The sequence below is a fragment of the Pezoporus occidentalis genome, unplaced genomic scaffold (assembly GCF_034315485.1).
Source record: "Pezoporus occidentalis ecotype Australia unplaced genomic scaffold, CSIRO_AGI_Poc_V1 ctg57, whole genome shotgun sequence".
NCBI classification, from domain to species: domain Eukaryota; kingdom Metazoa; phylum Chordata; class Aves; order Psittaciformes; family Psittacidae; genus Pezoporus; species Pezoporus occidentalis.
In genome coordinates this window covers 4,960,056-4,979,217 of record NW_026915910.1, presented here as the reverse complement: position 1 = coordinate 4,979,217, position 19,162 = coordinate 4,960,056, and the positions used below count along the sequence as shown (strand labels likewise).

Sequence of the window (19,162 nt, the reverse complement as noted above, 5' to 3'; positions counted from 1 at the left end):
GCATAAAATATTATTTTTATTTTCTTATTACTTTCATAATGAGCCAGTGTCCCACCTCTTTAACAAATATTTCACTTCTGCCCACTTGAGTCTGAAAGGGCACAGCCATCGCCAGTCAGCTATAACAGTCTTTCATTTCCAGTCAGCTATAACAGTCTTTCTTTTCCTCTCTTCCTATCTCTGCCTCTCTAATCTCCATGAACTTCTTTTCTCTGTCTCCTCCCCCTCCAGACAGCTTTATTAAATTCAGATCTCTACTTTCCAAGGCCTCTGTGTCTGAGCTCCTGTTCCTTGTGAACCACTGAGAGCAAAATTAAACAATATGTCAAGATTCCCTTGTGTTTCTCCTCCCCTCAGTGTCCTTGGCAGTACAGGGATCCTTTCCACAATATATCCTTCTGGTTGGATATTCAGGTTGCTGACTGTAGTGCAGCCAGGATTATTAACCCTTTTTGGATCTCAGGGAAACATAATATTCAAGAAAATATGAATGAATTTTTGACAACCAACGTTACGTGCTTGACATAACGTACTGCCTTTTTGGGCAGATGAGGGTTAGAAAGTGACATCTCTGCTGAAAGCTCTTCACCAGGGAAGTCATACATAAACAGAATTTCTGTGGCTTTCTTGGGGAATAGCCATAACCCAGATGTCTTGATAAGGCAACTTAAATTTAGAAGTGGACCAATTTTCTACCTGCTGGATTAGCCCTAGTGCTTAATATTTAGTACTTAGTACTCAGTACTCAGTACTAAGTGTACTCTGACTTTAGAATTAGCCTTTCTATGTTAATGGGATACAAACAGGACCTACAAGGCTTCAGCCTGGTGTCCCCTTTGATTGCCAGATAAAGTATGTGGAAACTGAGCAGACCCTGCCAGATGGGCTCCTTGTAGGATCTTCAAATTGCCATGACTCTTCATGGCATCCTGGGAGCTGAAAGTTGTTCTCTGATGGCCCAGACCAGCAGAAAGGCTCATGCAGGTTCCTTCTGAGAGGCTGTCAGCTAAGCTTTTCTATTAGTATGTCCACTAAATGAAATAAATTCTGATATTTTTGATGCCACAGAATAAACAACTAAAAATTGCACTTGTACTCTAATGTAACTGTCTGGCAATGCTGGTGTTATATCAAAACAACAGAACCCTAAATTATCCATACTGGCAATTCTTTTCATAAAAGTTGGATAATATAGACTGTTATGAGTGAAGGGCACCTTTTAATATTGTGGATGCCTATGCTAAGCAGCCTTTGGGAATACTATATTGCTCTGCCTATCTTAACTCTGTTCCAGTGCTCTTTTTTATCCTTGTGATAAAGCACTAAAAAGTCTCAGAAAAACAAATCTGTTTAATGCACCTGTCTGAAACCATGCACAGCTAGTGTACTCCCACATGACAGCTTTGAACGAAGTTTTGTAACAGTTGAGTATTTCTATACTTAAGCACATATTCACGGCAATGGTTAACAGAAGCATAGTACCCCAAAATTAGGAATTTCAAAAATGTTATTGAATGTCATGTTTTAGGGCTTGAGTATAAGGTATGAGCCCTCAAGAGCTCTTTTTTTTTTTTCTTTTTTCACATCAATCTGGAGGATTGCCCCATGTAGGAATGCAACTTTATAATCTTATTCTCAGATAGGGTCAGAACATCAGCTGTTTTATATTGGCCCAAGCAGCAAGCTGTCATCAAATAGACCACCTGAGGAAGTGGCCTGCTGGGAATGCATTTTAACCATCCAAACTGTGACATTCAAACCTTTGCAAGCTCAACCACCAGAAATTACTGGGAAAAGCAGAGAACAAATGGGCTTCGGTTTTAGTCCCTTCAAGCAGCATATGATGGGCCTCTACTTCTCTTTTCTGTTTCCCATTGCAGGATGGGGTGTTTTCAGACTAAACAAGTCCCAGTAACCTGAAACCCAACCATCATTTATGGAAGTACCCTGTGCAGCATGGTTAATAAATAAAAAGTTAAGGAAAATAAAAAGACAACCTTTCCACTATTAACAAAAGACTCTTCAAAGCTATTCTTTTGCTCTGGGCTTTTACAATAATAAGCTAAAAAAATACATTAGAGAGCAGACTCCTTTCTAGCCACTTCATATTTCATTTTGCCTCTCACTTGTCTATTTATTTTCATGTCTTTCCTGATTACTTCTCAATTGTAGAAAGACAACATTAGGCACAATGAGTTTTAAATATACTCCCTGATCAAAATGACTCCAAGGGCTGTCTGAATTTTCAAACAAACAGCTCACTATAAGTCTTGAATAAAATGCAAAGGGAGTGATGCCTATTAGTTAGAGTAGGACAGTCAGGACTACATGGGTGTTTGCAATGTTCCATCAATGTAGTTATTCTTTTTCTCTGTGGACACCAAACCATGCATGTAAGATCAGTGTGACTCCTGAGTCCATTCATGTTTATATGAAGATGAAGAACACTATCCAGTAAAGTACAAGAGATACACCAACTCCAAACCTACTCTTCCCTCTTGGAGTTGTCCTTAGAACTTTGATGGGACAACGAAACAGGCCATGGACTAAAACAAGCACGCATGAGTGTGTGCTTACAAAAGTAAGCCTCAAAGCTTCTTCAAACCATCTTGCATGTGTGTTAAGTTATGTATGGAAATATCATTAGGATCACAGATCTTCTTCAAGTAATTTTCAACCCTGGCAGCTTCTCTAGACGTACTCTAAACTGGGAGTTTTGTCATAGTAAACATACAGAAACTTAAAGTGTAGATATACTATGATATTTTATAAAGCCCTCAGAAGCTCTATCTAACTTTGTAGTTAGCCTTTCTCTGAGCAAGAGGTTGGAATAAATGACATATGGAAATCCCTTCTGACCTATTTTTCCTGAAGATTGATGTAGGTGTGGTATTTTAGGACTATGCCTACAGACACATTTTAAGTGGTATTTGAAATCAGCCTACTTTAATCTCCGCCCCTGCGTTGGTTCCTGAGGTTAGAAATTAGAGGTTTAGACTCTCACTGTGTTTGCTCAGATGTCTCTTTTGCAATAAATTCCTTATTTCTGGCTTTCCAAGGTGTTCTGCTCAGTGTCCCCTCTGTTTCGTATGAGAGCTGTGCTGCTCAGGAGCACACAGCTGTGGTCTTCAGGGTGACTGCACCAGGCACAGCTGGGAGTATCTGGATCCAGGGGCTTAGACATCATAGCTACAAAAGCCAAATGCAGAATTTGGTCTTTCTAAAAAAATTTTTGCAGCCTTTTTACATGCCTGTCAGGGATAGGGGAATCATCTTTCTTATTTTCTAGATTAACATGGTAGTAGCTTCACCTCCCTTCTTTCAGTCTTTCCCCTTGCTCACAACTAGACAAGATGGTTACTTGAAAGGTGAGTACAGAGCTGTCATTTCCCACTTATTTCAGAATAGAAGCACCTATTACCATAGCTGTTCTTCATGCTCATTAGCTACATCATTAGGAGTTGAGGTCATTTCACATAACTTCAGCTGTCTAAATACAGGCCTTCCATCCAAATTATCTTTCCAGGTTTCCCATATAGCCACATGAGACAGATACCTTCAGAAGTCATAAAATCCATCCAAGGAAATGTGGGAATGAATGGTCCTCTAAAAGTCTCTTCTCTCTCTCTCTCTAATGATTATTGTCTAGATGAACAGCTTAGACTAGACAATTAGCTTAGACTAGATGCTTAACATTTAAGCAGCTAAAATTAATGTGATGAATCCCATTCTATCTGCTCAGATAATGACTGTAGCCTTTGTATCTCAAATTTTAGCTCTTCAATATGTTTTCATAGGTATTCAGATTCTGCACTATGCTTTCAAATTAATTTTGACTTCTAAGGCTTAAAATACTTGCCTCCCATTACTGTTCATTGTCATAAATATGTCATGGCATAATATAGCTGTCTGTACCTGTAATGAAATCCTTCTGCTTTAAGATTCAACTCCATAGCCCATACAGGACTAATATTGCTGAAAATCACCCTAATAATGTCACAGGGAATCTTATGCTTTCAAACCTTTCTGTCATGAGCACGGGCTCTAAGCCTGTGCCTTCAGCCAAGGCAGGTACAAATAAGACTTCAACATTTTTATGACTTACCTGAGGAAGGAAAGAAAAAGAAAGGAAAGAAAGAGAAAGAAAAAAAGAGAGAATCTAAAAGAAAAAAGAAAAAAAAAAAAAGGAGCCATTGTAATTTTTAAGCTTAATTCTAACATGAATATTTCTAAAATCTGCAGGTATTTGGCATTTTCCTCTGGCCCACTTCTAATGGAAAATTGTTCAGTCTTTTTGCTAGTCTATTCCCAGGACCAAAGAACTGTTCTCACTGGAAAGAAATTATAATAATAATAATAATAGTAATAATAAAGTGAAGTTCCTTGCAAATTTTATTTAGGAGCATTTCATTTTGTCCCCGACTTTATTTTTGCAGAAGAAAAGGATGATTTGTCTTTGCAGTGACTGCAGGCAAAGGAGGGAAAAAGCTGAGAACCTTCCCATCCATAACAAAACCTGGCAGTGATGGTCTTAATAGAGTTCAAGTTTATTTGACTAATTCTTTCACCAGTTGTCAGAGAACATACTTTTGTTTGCGGTAACAAAATAAGCTCTTTCCTCCCCCTTTTCTCTAGTGAGTAGCACAAGCACTTGTGTGGAACACACATTACTGCTAACCGTTGCGATGTTTGCTGTCAAACTCATTTATTTATGCAACCGCTGTGGAAAGGCCTGGGGCCCATAAGCAACCCTGAAAGATTTCAGAGCCCTGGTGTGGGGTCATGAAAGGGAAAGTAAGGGGGAGGGCAAAGCCTCCACTGGTTATGAGAAAGGAACTGACACAGGAAATAGTCACATATGGCACAGATTTATTGTGTCCAGGACTTCCCATTCAAAACTCATTATATCCACAGCTCAGAGCAGTGCATGGCATGGCCACATTCATTTTAGATCTGGCATCTGATGAAATTGCTGTTCTGTTTCTGGGTGGCAGTGGTAGTTTGATCATTCCTTGGCCAGAGAGACAGTGACTGGAACTGTGTCAGGAAAGACTCTGCCACTTTACATTGTGTCTCAGTTTGACTAAAGTATCATCTCTTAATTGAACTATGACAAAAGGCCCTGGCTGGGAAGCCTCACTAAAGGGTACTTCAGATTTACTGACCCACCTCCTCCGAGAGTGCTCAAGGTATATTGTCCTGGTTAGGTTATTCTCCTCCCTGTTTTTTCACAGTTTTGTGTGACAGGCTTGATATTTTCTCTCAAGTACAAAGACCAAAGATGATGTCTCTGACTCAAGAGGTTCCTGACCTGCGAGTCACTGAAAGCTTGAAGAGCATTTTGGGTGAACATCATTATATGTATGCTTTGTCCTTATACTCTTTCTAGATGACTCTTTGTTGCAGAGTATTCTGATCTCAGAGGGCTTCTGGTCTCCCTTGTTAAGACTTTATTTGTTCACTTATTTATTAAGGTCAAGGATGAGTAATTACTATATTCTCTGGGACCTAGAAATCAGCAATTTTTTGTTCCTAACTTGGAAAAATTTACTACCATCTGCAGCATATGTGCCTTCTTTCTTAAGCATGGGGGAGGTCTGAAAGGTTGTTGCTAGCACAAAAATATATAATCAATTGAAAGATGCAAATAATGCTTGATTTCACAGTGAATAAATATTAGCAATGTGTGTGGCTATATCAGTGCATGTAAACAATGAACAAAAGAACTGATATTTCACGTACTACACCAGTTTATCTATGGATTTGTATGTGAAAGTGTATATGCAGATCCTGTGATGCATAGTATGAGTGAGCTTATACTACACACTTTCTTTCAGCGCAAACACTAGTAACTGTTGTTTCTTTACTTGGGCACCTGCTTTTACAAACCTGTAGGAACATAGTATCTTTGAGTCCACAAATGTGACTGAAATTGGCCAGAGGGTTCAAAGATTTTTTATGAAGGAACAATAAACAGGAGAGCGTAAAAACCCACACAGTGTGATATTATGAGACTCATTTCCTCCTAAAATCTTTTTCTTGAAAAGAAAGAATTAACAGCCTAAAGCAATCACTCAATTTTTGCTTACATGGTCCCCACTATGAGGATATATTTATGTGTGTGTACCTCATACATGTATGTTGTTGTGGTTTAACCCCAGCTGGCATCTCCGCTGCACACAGCTTCTCCCTCATTCCCCACCCTGGTGGGATGGGGAAACTGAAGGGCAAAAATGAGAAAACTCATGGGCTGAGATAAAGGCAGTTTAACAGATAAAGCAAAGGCTGAATGCACAAGCAAAGCAAACCAAGGAATTCATTCACCACTTCCCATCACAAGCAGGTATTCATCCATCTCCAGGAGAGCAGGGCTCCATCACATGTAATGGTTACTTGGGAAGACAAATGCCGTCACTCCAAACATCCTCCCCACCCTGCTTCCTCCTCCTTCTCCCAGCTGTATATACTGAGCATGATGCTACATGTTATGGAATATCCCTTTCGGCAGTTGAGGTCATCTGTCCAGGCTGTGTCTCCTCCTTGTGCACCTCTAGACTACTTGCTGATTGGGTGGCGTGAGAAGCAGAAAAGGCCTTGACTCTGTGTAAGCATCACTCAGCAACAGTTAAAACATTAACACTGTTTCCAGCACATCTACTATGTAGAAAACCAACACATGCATACACAAATACAGGAGCAAACACACACGCCGCCATGAGTTCTGATGCATATTTGCAACGAATAACTTGCAAGAAACGCGACATAAATAAATGACTTGACATTGCATACCTGTGTGTTTTCCCCCCTAGGGGAACAGTGATAAACTCAACTGAGTGATATCCCTAATTTATAGTCAGTGGGATTTCTAAAAATGATGGGGGATGCCTTGTTCCAGCATCTGCTGAAGCTGATGGGCTTCTATTCGCTTACCTACATAAAGATTTACACTACCAGCATCTGCAGAGCCATTGCTTTCAAAGAACAAGTGTGTTGGCATGAGGACCCTGTGCCAGGCAGTAAACAGGAGAATCAGGGCCGAAAATATTAAGAAATAAAAAACCTTTTGTATAGAGAAAAGCAACTGACCTCAGAAAAATTTACCTTTGCTAGATTTCTAAGGTCCTTGCTGGGCCTTTTTTCCGCCCCCCTACATTTGAATGTCAGCAGGTCAAAAGGAACAGTTAATGCTGATGAATATTTCCCCCTCAGCAAAGATACGTGCTGACCAGCCCAAGGCCAATGAATTGCAATTTCCAAACAATGTTCCATTTATCTCTTCCCCCCCCCTTTCCTCCCCTACCTGCTTTTATATTTTTGTAACTATAGTTGTAGTTAAATTAGAAATAACTGAGAAACAAATCCAATTGGATGGAAAGAAAATTGCAGGAGATTTATTTTATTTTGATAAAAAACTGACATTGCGTTTTGTTTCTGTCAAAAAAAGACTATATTTTTCCTTGTACCATGAATTGTGAAATCTATCACAAAATGGGTAAAAATTATTGAAACAAATGGTGGTGCTAACCTGAAGGGGAAAATCATTAATGTTGATGTATTTCATTCAATTTTAAATGTAGAATTTTTTTTTTTTTAATTTATTTATTTGGCGTTAGGGAACTAGGGAAAAGGCAGGAGACTTGCAAAGGACTCTGTGTGCCTTTAAGTCAAAACATCTATTTTAAAAATACTCTTCCCTCCTTCTCCCTCCTGCTCCATTTTTCTAAGTAAAGGATATGAGATGTTGCTGTTGTTGGTGGGTTTTTTTCCTAAGCAAAGAGGACCCCCTTGGCGCATTTTTCTTTTCAAATGTGAAATGAGGTGGAAAATCCTCATTTCACGACAGGAAGGACAAATATTGACACAAAGTTAATATTTGTCAGGAGCCCTAGAAGCAACCTGAGTGTTAAAATCTCATATAGATATATATGTTTGTGTATCTATGTGTGTGTGTGCATGTATATAATTAAATAATAAACTTGACTTGGTGATAAGGGAATCTGCAGAAAGCAAAGTATGCTCTCTGAGGCTGAGGAAACAGCTGTAGATGGTGAATACACACACTCTCCACTACTATTTCTCTGTTTTTCTTGCACTGAGCAGAACACACACACATGGCACGCTTGCCCATGCATGCACCCAATGCACACATGCCTTCTTCCTCTGTTCAAGTGATGTTCAGTCTCATCATGCGGATATTGCTACAGGTATGAACATCTTCTCCATCTTTCCTACCCATCTGTAAGGTCTGTGGTTGATCTAGACATGCAGGTTTCTCTTTCTTTTTTCCTCATTTTTTTTTTTTCTCCCTTTCACACACATATATGTGCAAACACACACACACATACAAATATAACCTGTTTAATCCAATTTCACCCATTGCAGTGGGGTGCTTCTGGAATTTATCACTGTTATTATTCATCTCCAATGTAAATAGCATATGTCAGCTCAATATTCAGTGGTCACTCAGTATTTATTAAGTCCTGTCCACTCTGGCCTTTTTTAGAGGAAAGCCCTGGGGCAGATTAGCTGCTGGCCCTGACATGCCACGTCACTTATCTATTCGCATTGATTATGAGAGTCAGCTGTGGCCAGGACTCACTTTTTCCTTTTATTCTCAGACCCCTTTTACAAGCACCCCTGCTTGGATTTTCATGAGGAAATAATCAGATTAGGGCTTCAGTGGCGAGTTCATATGGAGTTCTCTTTCTCCAATGTGCTACTAACTGAATAAACGTGTTTTGTGGTAAATTGTAAATGACATTATGATTACTAAGGCCAGCATGGGTTTCATTTAAAAGTGATCGAAATTGTAGGCTGCAGAAATTGTGACTGGCAGATAACGCCGTTTGGAAGGAGACAAGCAACAATGCATGTGTGTGCATGGGTGTGCACATGTGTGTGCACACAGGAAACCAAGGAAACTCACTTTGCAAGACAGGCATGACAAAAAAAAAGTCCTGGGAAATCACAAAATATCAGCAAATCCCATTTATAGACAAGGGAAATGTCACCGGGGGGGGGAGCCTGTGGGGTGTTTCCGGTAGAGCAGACAATGAAATCTGTCAGCCTTTGTGAGCTGGTTGCCTGCTGCAGGGTGCATCCTCCCAGTGCCCCAGGACAATGCTGAACATCTCCAAGTGCAGCATTTCCCCTTCTGCTTCTCAATGGAGTTCCATCTCCCTCTCTCCCTTTCCCCGAGCACATGCCGATAGCAAAATACGTACACGGATAAAGCAAAAATAAAAAGGAAAGGCAAGAAAAATGGAAAGAAAAATGGAAAGAAAATGTTAAGCTGGTGTCTAAAAATAGGGGCTTTTGCACAGATCCTATCTCACTTGGACGTCCTCCCTGAACATAGCTTGACATTTATCTAATTTCATTGCTTTCCTTGGTGACTTGGAGAGAAAAAGCTTATTCTGGGAAATGCTCACAGACCATGGTTTGCATATGAGGAATCCTCCTCAAATAATACATTAAATGTCCACAGGATCCAGGCATTGAGATGTAACTATAAGCAAAGCTCACAATGGTTTCTCATAGTTCTTTCCTAGGAGTCTGTTATTTTCTTCTAGCAGCGAGTTTCCCGTTTCCATGAAAAGGGGAATACCCTTTTATTCATCCAAAAGTTTGGGACTCTCAGTCCCTTTCCTTTTATCATTAGTGTCAGGAACTTCTGATCTTCATGCACTTTCCCAAAGCTGCTGAATGAGGCACACAGAGTTAGTCTAGACATTGGCCATGCTTTGCCTAACATGTTTGTGAGCACAGATAGCTAGGGAAGAAGCAGGCTAGGTGAGGGAATGACTACAGCAGCAAATTCCTCCTTTGATTTTATTTTGAAGAGATGGAGGAAAAACAGAAACCCACACCTTTTCCTAAGATGTTCCAGGCAGAAATGTTTATGTTTTTAGTGCCTGTATCTGAACTCATTTACTTTTATTCTCTCTTTATAATCGGTGATGATCTCATCATTACAGCCCAAGGCCCTGTTTCTGTCATCTTAAAGCCCATATTTGGTCAGATAGAGCATACCCTAACTCAGAAGACTGTATGGATTGCACCTCTTTTGTACAGAGCCTTCCAGAAAAGGATCCTCTTGACTTTGCACAACAGACACTTGGGATGGGATTTGGTAGCAAATTCTCTGGAAGTGTCTTAGCTCCTGTTATATTCAGTGAAATAATACCTAAAGTGTTATCTAAAGTGGCTTTTGTGCTCCCATGTATGGTGTGTTATACCTAAAGCTGTTGCAGCTACCGAAAGAAGTCCAGGTGACATTACGTACATGTATTTAAGTGATAGGATCCTACCTCAATCTCAATACTACATACCTGCCTGGGTCAGATCTTCACTGGCCACAATGGGAACCTAAGCACTTGGAGCTCAAGTAAGGGTTTCTTCTCCTTGCAGGTGTCTTAGTCTGATTATTCTTCTAGCTTTAAAACTTGGTGAGGTGTTTCACTGCTGCAGTAAGAGATATAATCACTGTGAGTGGGATGAGACAGTTTCATGTAGAGTTACATTATTTTACTGAAGAATAACAGTCATGCCTTGATTTATTATCCTGCTATAAGCTTAGAACAAGGAGAATATAGAAGACACAAGGACTTACTAGGAAGATAATGCTGGGTCAGACCAAAAGTCAATCTAGTGTGCTTGCTTTTTCAACAAAGGCCATAATTTGATATCTAGAAAGAACAAGTTAAGTGTATGTGATGCTTCTCTGTCATTTGTTAGCAATCTTCAACTATTTTGTGTTTAAGAACACCTTGAGGTAAATGAAGTTTCTACCTATTCAGTGTCCTTTATTGTCCAGGCTTCTTTTACATTAATACACTTCAGCATCAACAAAAGTGACTTGAGCATTGAATGGGAAAATAAGCAGCCGTAACACAAAATATTGAGATGATGTCTGAAACAAGTAATTATTGTTTTTTCTTTCATGATCTCCTTCTATTCTCTTCCAGGAATCTACAGAGATGACAGTAAGTGCATCTTCAAGCCCTCAGCACAAGGCTACTTCTGCAAACAGGCAGATCACGCATTTGTCATTCTAGAAAACCTGGACCCCAGAATGGTCAGCCAGAGACTGTTTCCAGTGGTAGCAGTGACTGGCAGTTTTATGGATACCTTCAGTGATGTGACTTCATACACATCGTGTTATCCTTCAGAGCACCATTCTACTTTCTTTTCTGTGTTGCCATCCACCAAATTCACTACGGTCTGTTTCCCAAACCTAGAGCCTCTGACTTTCAGACTCTACCTCCTGAGTGGCCAAAATGCAAGCAGACTGCCCCTAGCTATATTCTACAATGAACCACTCAGTCTTCGTGTTTTTGCTCAAGGGAAATACGTTTCTCCAACCCCATCTTCTTTTTCACTGAATGAAGGAGCTGGAGCCAATTACTTTAGCTTTGAGGACAATCTTCTTTATGTTCTCCTCCATGAGAAAGAACCTGTAGAAATAGTTGCTGGCCTTTCCCTTCTTATGGCTTTCACCATAACCGAGGCTTCTGGGGAAGAGGGTGAGGCAAGTGTAATACATCGATTAGCTGATTTCTTGAAGGTTGGTCACTACCAAGTCAGAGTAGTCCACTATTTCCAGGGAGGTGAAAGCATGTTGAAGGTAATCTCAGCCAGTGTTGACAAAAAGAAATATCACTGCCCTAACATGGCATTTTGCACAGCCCTCAATGGTAGGTATGGCTCGCAGAAAGTGGGAAGAGGACCAATGAGCACCCAAGATCTGCAGCCGTCTGATGCGGCTGGTCCATCAAGAGTGCTGATCATTGAACTTGGTGACCCACCAGCCCACCCGAGAACTGAGTTGACCAGTGACAGCTTAAAGAGTTTGGCCAGAACAATTATCAACGCTCATCAGACTGGAGACCTTCAGAGGGGCCTTGACTTGCCAATTGACACCTTAATGGTGACTCAGCCTGCCTTACTGTTTCCAGCAGAACCTACCAATAGGTAAGTATCAGGTGCAGCATCAGAAGTGCTGTGTTGTGAATCAATATAACCACTTGATACGCTTATTAAGATGGGAAGCAAGTTCTCCATTGACTGAAATATGACTAAACATGCTGAAACACTTAATAAAGTTTCCATGACAGAGCTATGCCCAAGTGCTAGCTGGACTCCCAAATGTGAATTACCCTGTTATTCTATTGGTGCCAATGAGTCTCTGCACTGCAGAGATGTCCAAGATTCTTCAAACGAGGAAGAGAGTTCCTAGAAGTCTATCTTGAAACTGTAAAGTATTAGGTAAAGTCAATGTTTCTATAGTTCAGACTATAACAACTTTTATATTTAAAACAAATCCATGAATGCTTATAAATTGATGTAGCACTAGAGATGCATTATTAAAGAGGGGTTGCTGCCTTCAGTAACTTGTAGGTCTAAACTTTGATTTATATTGTTTTAAAATTTAAAGCCAGAAAAGACTGTTTAATTTGTACTTCAATCTCTTACATGATATGGGTCACTGCTGTTCACTTTGATACCTCAGCATTGACCTTTCTTTTTGACTAAAATTCTAGACAACCATCTGGTTTTGAAGACCTTGGGGTTGCACAGGGAAGTTGTGAATGCTCCATCCCTGGTGGTGTTCAAGGCTGGGTTGGACACAGCCATGGGTGACAATGGTTTAGTGTGAGGGGTCCCTGCCTATGGCAGGGGGTTTGGAACTTGATGATCTTAAGGTCCTTTCCAACTATTCTATGATTCTATGATTCTGTATGAGATCTTGACACATTTAATGCTACCTGAATGTGTATCTAGATTTTGTGTGCTATCCCTGGTTTTGCTGTCCCAAGTACTTGCCTGCTTTCTCTTGTCAGCCTGTCTCTCTAGATTCCCATGAGAGTTTCTTCTTCTTTCACTGTTACATCAGCAAGTTTCTGGGCGTTGACCCTCCTCCTCCAGAGTAATCAAATCACAGCTGGCTGCTTTTTAATAAATTGAAAGGTTTGAGTTCTGGTGAGTGTTTCTTCCCTCCTCTGTCTCTGTTTTTGGAATCCTTTTAGAATTGTGCATGTCTGGAAAGCCCACAGTTTTCCTCCATGTTTATTCCCCAACACTGGAGACTTAAGGTTCAGCTGGACTGGGTGTTGGGCTATCTTGTCTAGACCATGATTTTGCCAAGAAAGATTGGACCAGATGATCCTTGAGGTTCCTTCCAACAAGGTATGCTATGATTATATGATTTTACATCAGTGTCATATGCAAAAGTATTACTTTAGTTTTCTACTGACAGAATTCAATGATTACATAAGCCCGTTTTTCCACAGAAATAGATCTCATGGTTGTCTATTTATTCACTGTATTCCCTAGTTCCTTTCCAGTTCTAGCTTCCTAGGACCAAACCCACACAGTTTTTTTTCCCAGATCCTACACTCATAACGATCTGTCTTTTCATGTTTTATCAGCCCACCAATCCTTCCATGCATTTTATAATCAGTGTCTTTATATTTGTTGACAGAACAACACAGGATGCTCTTTTACTTAATAATAATTTCCCAATGGGAGCTGCCTTTTGAGCTCTGCCAGTTACTTACTTCTTGGTCAGTTTTGTACATACTATTTTTAAATTGGTATTCCATACCGGACTGACTCTTTAGGGGTCATTTTTTAACTCTCCTCCACAGCAACAAACAACCCTTTCTGTTCCTTCTTCCTCTGTCCCCCATCTTGCTCCTTTCAACCTCTTGCAGCCACTCTTTGCAATGGCTCAGATGACAGCCCTTATCTGCAGAGAAGGCTGTGAGAACCAGGCTGGAAAGGGAGCAGACAGCAGTGTATTTCAGCCTCAGATCCTGAATATGTATTAAAAGCATATGGAAAATATGGAAAAGGTAATGTCCCATCTGTTTTTAATAGGGGACAAGGGATTTGATGTTTGGCAACCTTATTGTGTAGTCTCTTGATATTACATAATGTTATTTTTTGATGTTGTGCACTACCGAGCATTACCAAAGTATAAACATATTCCATCTATACAAGAAAGAAATTGGATTTGTCTAAGATTTACTTACTTTCTTTTATTAATACCGTATCCTCTACCATTTACCACTGACCCCTGTACCATCCTGATGTCTGTTGGCTGCTAGCTATACAAACTACTACTCATGAGCTTAACTTTTTTATTAAGCACTATGTGGTTTATGGTAGTGAAGCAGCCACAAAAGGACCCTGGTCTGTGATTAGAGGAATATTTGTTTTGCTGTTTGGTTTTGGTTTGATGGCATTGGTTTTGGTTTTTGGGGTTTTTTAAGTGGTGTTATATTAAGTACAGTGGGAAATTATTTCCAATATCCAAACTCTGAAGATAGATATGTGATATTTTTTACCAGCACAATTAACATTGCTATTGCCAGTTGGGGGGTATTTGTGTTACAATGTAGGACACTACAAATTAGGACAGCAAAAAAATATCGCGATAAGTTTTACAGCCTGTAATAGGAAATGTTATCCTGTCTGTATGCCGTCCCAAGACATGTTGTAGCCTGCAGAGTGTGACAGGTACGAGACACATTCGATGTGTCCATTATTGATGAGCCGAACAATCAGAGCAGCAACAGCTACACTGCAGGAATGGAAGAAGGTATAGATTTTTTAAAGTTCAGCAGAACCCTACTAAGTACCTCTAGATTCCTGAATGCATTAGTGTTACATTACAGAAGGGGAAAAGCAGAGATCACATAAAGGAGAGTACCACCCTTTTCTGCATGCCAGGGGAGAAACTTTGTGGTTGCCTTATTTTCAGGCACAAATAACATCTCCACACTGGAGACTGCTCTCCGAGCTGTGGTTTGTCTTCCCATTTGAGCATGCTTTGTGAAACCAGAGCAGCCAGGATCAGGAATGGTTTCTAGGAAGGAGGCTGCTTTATTATAGGGACAAGAGCAGTGCAAGCTTAAAGCTGTAGATTCACTTTCCCAGTAGGGAAGACCTGGGATTTATATTGGAAAGAATAGTAACATCACCAGATCATAGGACCAGCTCAGAGCTCATCCACCCTTGGCTGCTTGGGCTCCTGTGCAGTGTTGTTTATTGCTCCCCATCAGTCATAGCTTTTCTGGAATTACTCATGGCTGACATTTCTGATGCAATAAGGCCACAGATAACTTGTGAAATGAAATCAGGGTTTTCCTGTTGGGACATGTAGTATCCCCACTATCTATCTGTCTCTCTTTAGGCAGTACATGCTAACACAGGAAAGGATAATGGGGCTGGGATTACAAGTCAGGCTAAGTATCCCAGTGTATTTTTCTGTGGAAGGGAGAGAGAAATATTTTCACCCCAGAGTCACACAAAATCCTATCAGGCTGTCAGATATACACAGAACCTGAACTCCTGCCAGGCCAGTCTCCCCATGGTTTCAGACTAGTGGCTCCACTTGCATCAAGACAACAACTGAAAAATCTTAGATCCGTAGATACTGGGTGTTCATCTTTGCAGCCTGGGACAGTGGGGCTGAATGGAGCCTTGCAATCCTTACTGTGGTTGGGTAACTGGGCATTAAGTCTGTATATCACATTGACAAACCTTTAAAGAAATGACTTGTGGGTTATAATGTGAAACACTTGTTTACATTATTTTAATTTAACTCCTTTGCTAGGGTCACTTCAAGCATACCTCATTGGTTTGTCAAGGAAAGACAGAGGTGATTGCTATGACTGCTATAGTCTTGCACAGCTGGAGAATCAAAGAGATGACTATGATATAGTTTTATCTTCCTGTGAATGTCTGCGTATTAATATATACTGAAATGTATTTACAGATAGAAATACCTTGTTTGAAAAATTTGCCTAATATCAATATAAATATAAAAGTGAAAGAACAAGACAGCACAACATGGTTTTTGTGTGTTTGTGCAGAAATACATAGCTGGACAGTCACCCAGAAGCCATTTAGTCCATATCCCCACACTGAAGCAGGGTACTTTGCTCCTTCTTGATGGACTACCTGCTACAGTCTAAAATTTGCAGGCATTAATCTTTCTTTATTAAGAGTTAGGTTTAGGGTAGCGTTTGAAAAACAGTGTGCGCGCAGGAAATGATGGAGTTTGAGATTCACAGCAAGCAATAAAAGTGAAGCCAGTCCTCAAAGAACTTCTCATACAGCCAGCCATACCCATGCAGAGGGATAAATGTGAAATTATTACTAATTCACTATGTCACAAGGCATGTAAACAGGCAGGCAGGTTTAGAAGCCCAAATTAGGCTAATTCTGACACATCCTAACCCCAAAGTGCTTGGGTTTGCAACCTTCTTGCAGGTTTCAAGCAGGCTGCTCTGTGAAACTGCACAGCATTTTTAAAAAGGGAGCTGATAACTTTCTTCTTGTGTAGGGATCAAACTTTTTCTCCAATGGGTATACAAAGGCAGGATCCTAGAATGCTGACCTCAGTGCTGCAGTTGTTGCAGCACTTGTGGCTCTATGAGTGTTTTGTCTGCCACACACCCCTGAAGTGAACATGTGGAAAAGGTGAAACTCCAGAGCTAAATAAAAAAGTAGAGTGCTGCTTTGTATATGATCCTTGTGTGAAACCAGTATTTCCCTTGCAAGTTTTCAAACAAATCTCCAAAATACCCCTCTAGACAGTGGCGGTGGAGCTCCACATTGCCACTGCAAATCAGATAATGATATTTTTTCACCATGGATGTCCTGGATTGGAATCCTTCTGACAGTTTAGGGGTTAAAGAGTCTATCACCCACTAGCAATCCTGCAAGCTACATTTCCCCTTTGAACCTTAGATTTGAACTAAATTTCTGTTAGTATCTACTGGACATGGTAAACCTATCTAAAAAATCTGCCAGCCCCACTTAAAGGTGACACCATGAACTACAAGATTCAGGCAACTAGAAGTCCCACCCATACTGTAACTATGGTAGAAACTACAGCTTCCAGAAAAAAAACTGGTTCCTCCGTAGGAAGGGAGCAGGAGGTAGCAAAGGTGAAAAAATAGCAGGAGAGAGCAGAGGAGGAGGAAGATGGAGACAGTAGGAGAGACTCGGGAAAAGGAGTGTGGGACTTTGCAGGTCTCTATGGGAGGAAGGAGGGATATATTGCCATACATTCTCAACACTAGTGAGAGTTTTAGAAACTGAAGGGTTTGTGCTATTAAATCCCAGTTTAAAATGAAAAAAGATCAGCCTAAGAGGAGCTTTTCCTAATTCTTTGTTATTCCCTGAGAAGTTATGGTTGTTTAAATACATGCAGGAAATCCAAGAGTGTACCCATCATATTTCTCAGGCACTGGAAAGAGATCTGGTCTGAGCACTGATACCTCAGTGCTGTCAAATAAAACCTGCCTTGCTCATGTCACATACAGATCCTTTTTCCCTCTTAACAATTAATGGGTCCTGCAGTGAGAACAATGATTTACACGATGAGTGCACACAGCAGAGAGGAGTTAACACAGCCACATCACTGAGGGTCCAATCCTTTCCTCACTCTGCCTTATTTAACATGTGAGTTGTCTCCCCTCTATCAGCACTGCTTGTCGGGTGAGACATTTGAGTGAGTGATGGCCATGTCAGCTCCCAAGTCAGCCCACTTTGCTGTCTCACCACGCTATTCTGTGTGTTGGATGGGAAAAGGAGAAAAATTCTTCCACATGTGTTGCTAGCATGAATTTGGTGAGCAAAGGGTTAAAAGGCTTGGGGTGCTGGGTCTTTGTGGGGATGTGTACACATATATATATGTATATGTGTGTGTGTGTTTGTACATATATATACACACACCTTGGTTTGGCTGTAGGACCTTCTGCCCGCAGGCCACAGTCACATTATCATCTGGAAATTGGATAACGACAGCACAATGACAAATCCAGGTTGCTTGCAATAAGGTGCTAATCCCTTTGCTTTAATATCGGAGCAGCATGTAATGATGTTTGGACATCGCTCCAGTTTACTGACGACCCCACTGGGGCCGGCAATAGAAGCGTACAACTGTCTAACAAGCCATCAGGTGACCGCCGTCGTCAAAGCAACGGAGGATGCAATCTAATCTTCCCTCCATCCCTTCCAGCTCCCAATAAGGACCAGATTATAGAAGTGGCCCATCAATGCTTGGTAACTCGAATCAATTAACGTTAATTCGCACAATGCTATGATGTACTGTGATCACTTTCATTTCGGAGCAGAGGGAAGAAATTGCTATAATTCACCTAAAATGAGGTTGTCTATGGTGCTGAGGTATTAATTGGGTGTCCATATTAAATGGAAAAGGAGCACGATAGTGAAGGAAAAGTGGATGAGTGACTCTCTTGGCTGCTATTGACCTATCAGAAGAAGACAGTGCCCTTTTCCTTTGCTTTTATCTATTACAGTTTTCCCTATTGCGTGTCAAGTTGATGTATTATAAAAAATTCATTTGGTGACCTTCCACCCCCCTAGCAGATTAAACAATTTCACTGGGATGGCATCATTAACAGGGCCTTGCATTTAATGATGATTTCTCTAAAAGGCCACGGAGATTCGATTTTAAGCTAACAGATTTATTGCACTATTATAACATATCGTAAAAAACTGTACCACCTACGGTCTGGTTTTAGGATAGAAACTGTTTAAGAGTTTATGTGGAGCTTAAAGTGGTATTACCTTGGGATACGCAGCAGCAGCAAAGCTCTGGCCTCCAGCGGGTTGCTGTTTACATTTAATAAAAGGCGTTTCTCTGACAGTAAACTTTGGAAGTGTGTTATGGAGGAGGCCTGGCTTAGGTCCTTGCCACTAGCAGGCAGCTCTGTAAGTAGGGGTATTTCCATTCATCTACAGCAATTAATTCACTAATGAATTCAGAGGATGTTTCTCTCCCATCTGATGCATCTACTCTGTCCCTCTCCTAAAGGCTCCTGGTGATCCTACCTCACCCTTCGGTGGATCCATTAAGTCCCTCCAGTCTCCTGTTTCTCCTTTTTTAAGGTGTCTTAGCAGTCCAGACTGAAGGAATCTGGACTCCACCAGCTGCACCCACCAGGCATCTGCCTGCTTTCAGATTTTGGCGCCACTTGGACTGAAAAGGGAAGGTTGTCTAATCAGGAGAATACTGCTCTTGTGGGGAAGACACGTCTGTGTGTTCCTGGACTGCTGTGCTCCTGCTCTGTGGCTATATTTACTGATTTGTAAAATTATGGAGTATTGGGAGAAATAGGGA

General features: G+C 40.7%; 1 protein-coding gene across 7 annotated transcripts in view; it reads left to right on the top strand.

The window, feature by feature from the left end:
• Positions 1-19,162, top strand: part of PKHD1 (PKHD1 ciliary IPT domain containing fibrocystin/polyductin) — a 250,411-nt gene that overhangs the window by 211,308 nt on the left and 19,941 nt on the right. For 5 of the 7 annotated variants that reach the window (XM_062638531.1, XM_062638533.1, XM_062638532.1 and 2 more), the window contains one exon: positions 10,968-11,973. The exons of 1 other annotated variant lie outside the window; for it this stretch is intronic. In XM_062638531.1, coding sequence (XP_062494515.1) covers positions 10,968-11,973 — 1,006 coding nt within the window. Of the gene's footprint in view, positions 1-1,880; positions 2,581-10,967; positions 11,974-19,162 lie in introns of those variants that run through there. One more of the 7 variants, XM_062638536.1, reaches the window with a different exon arrangement.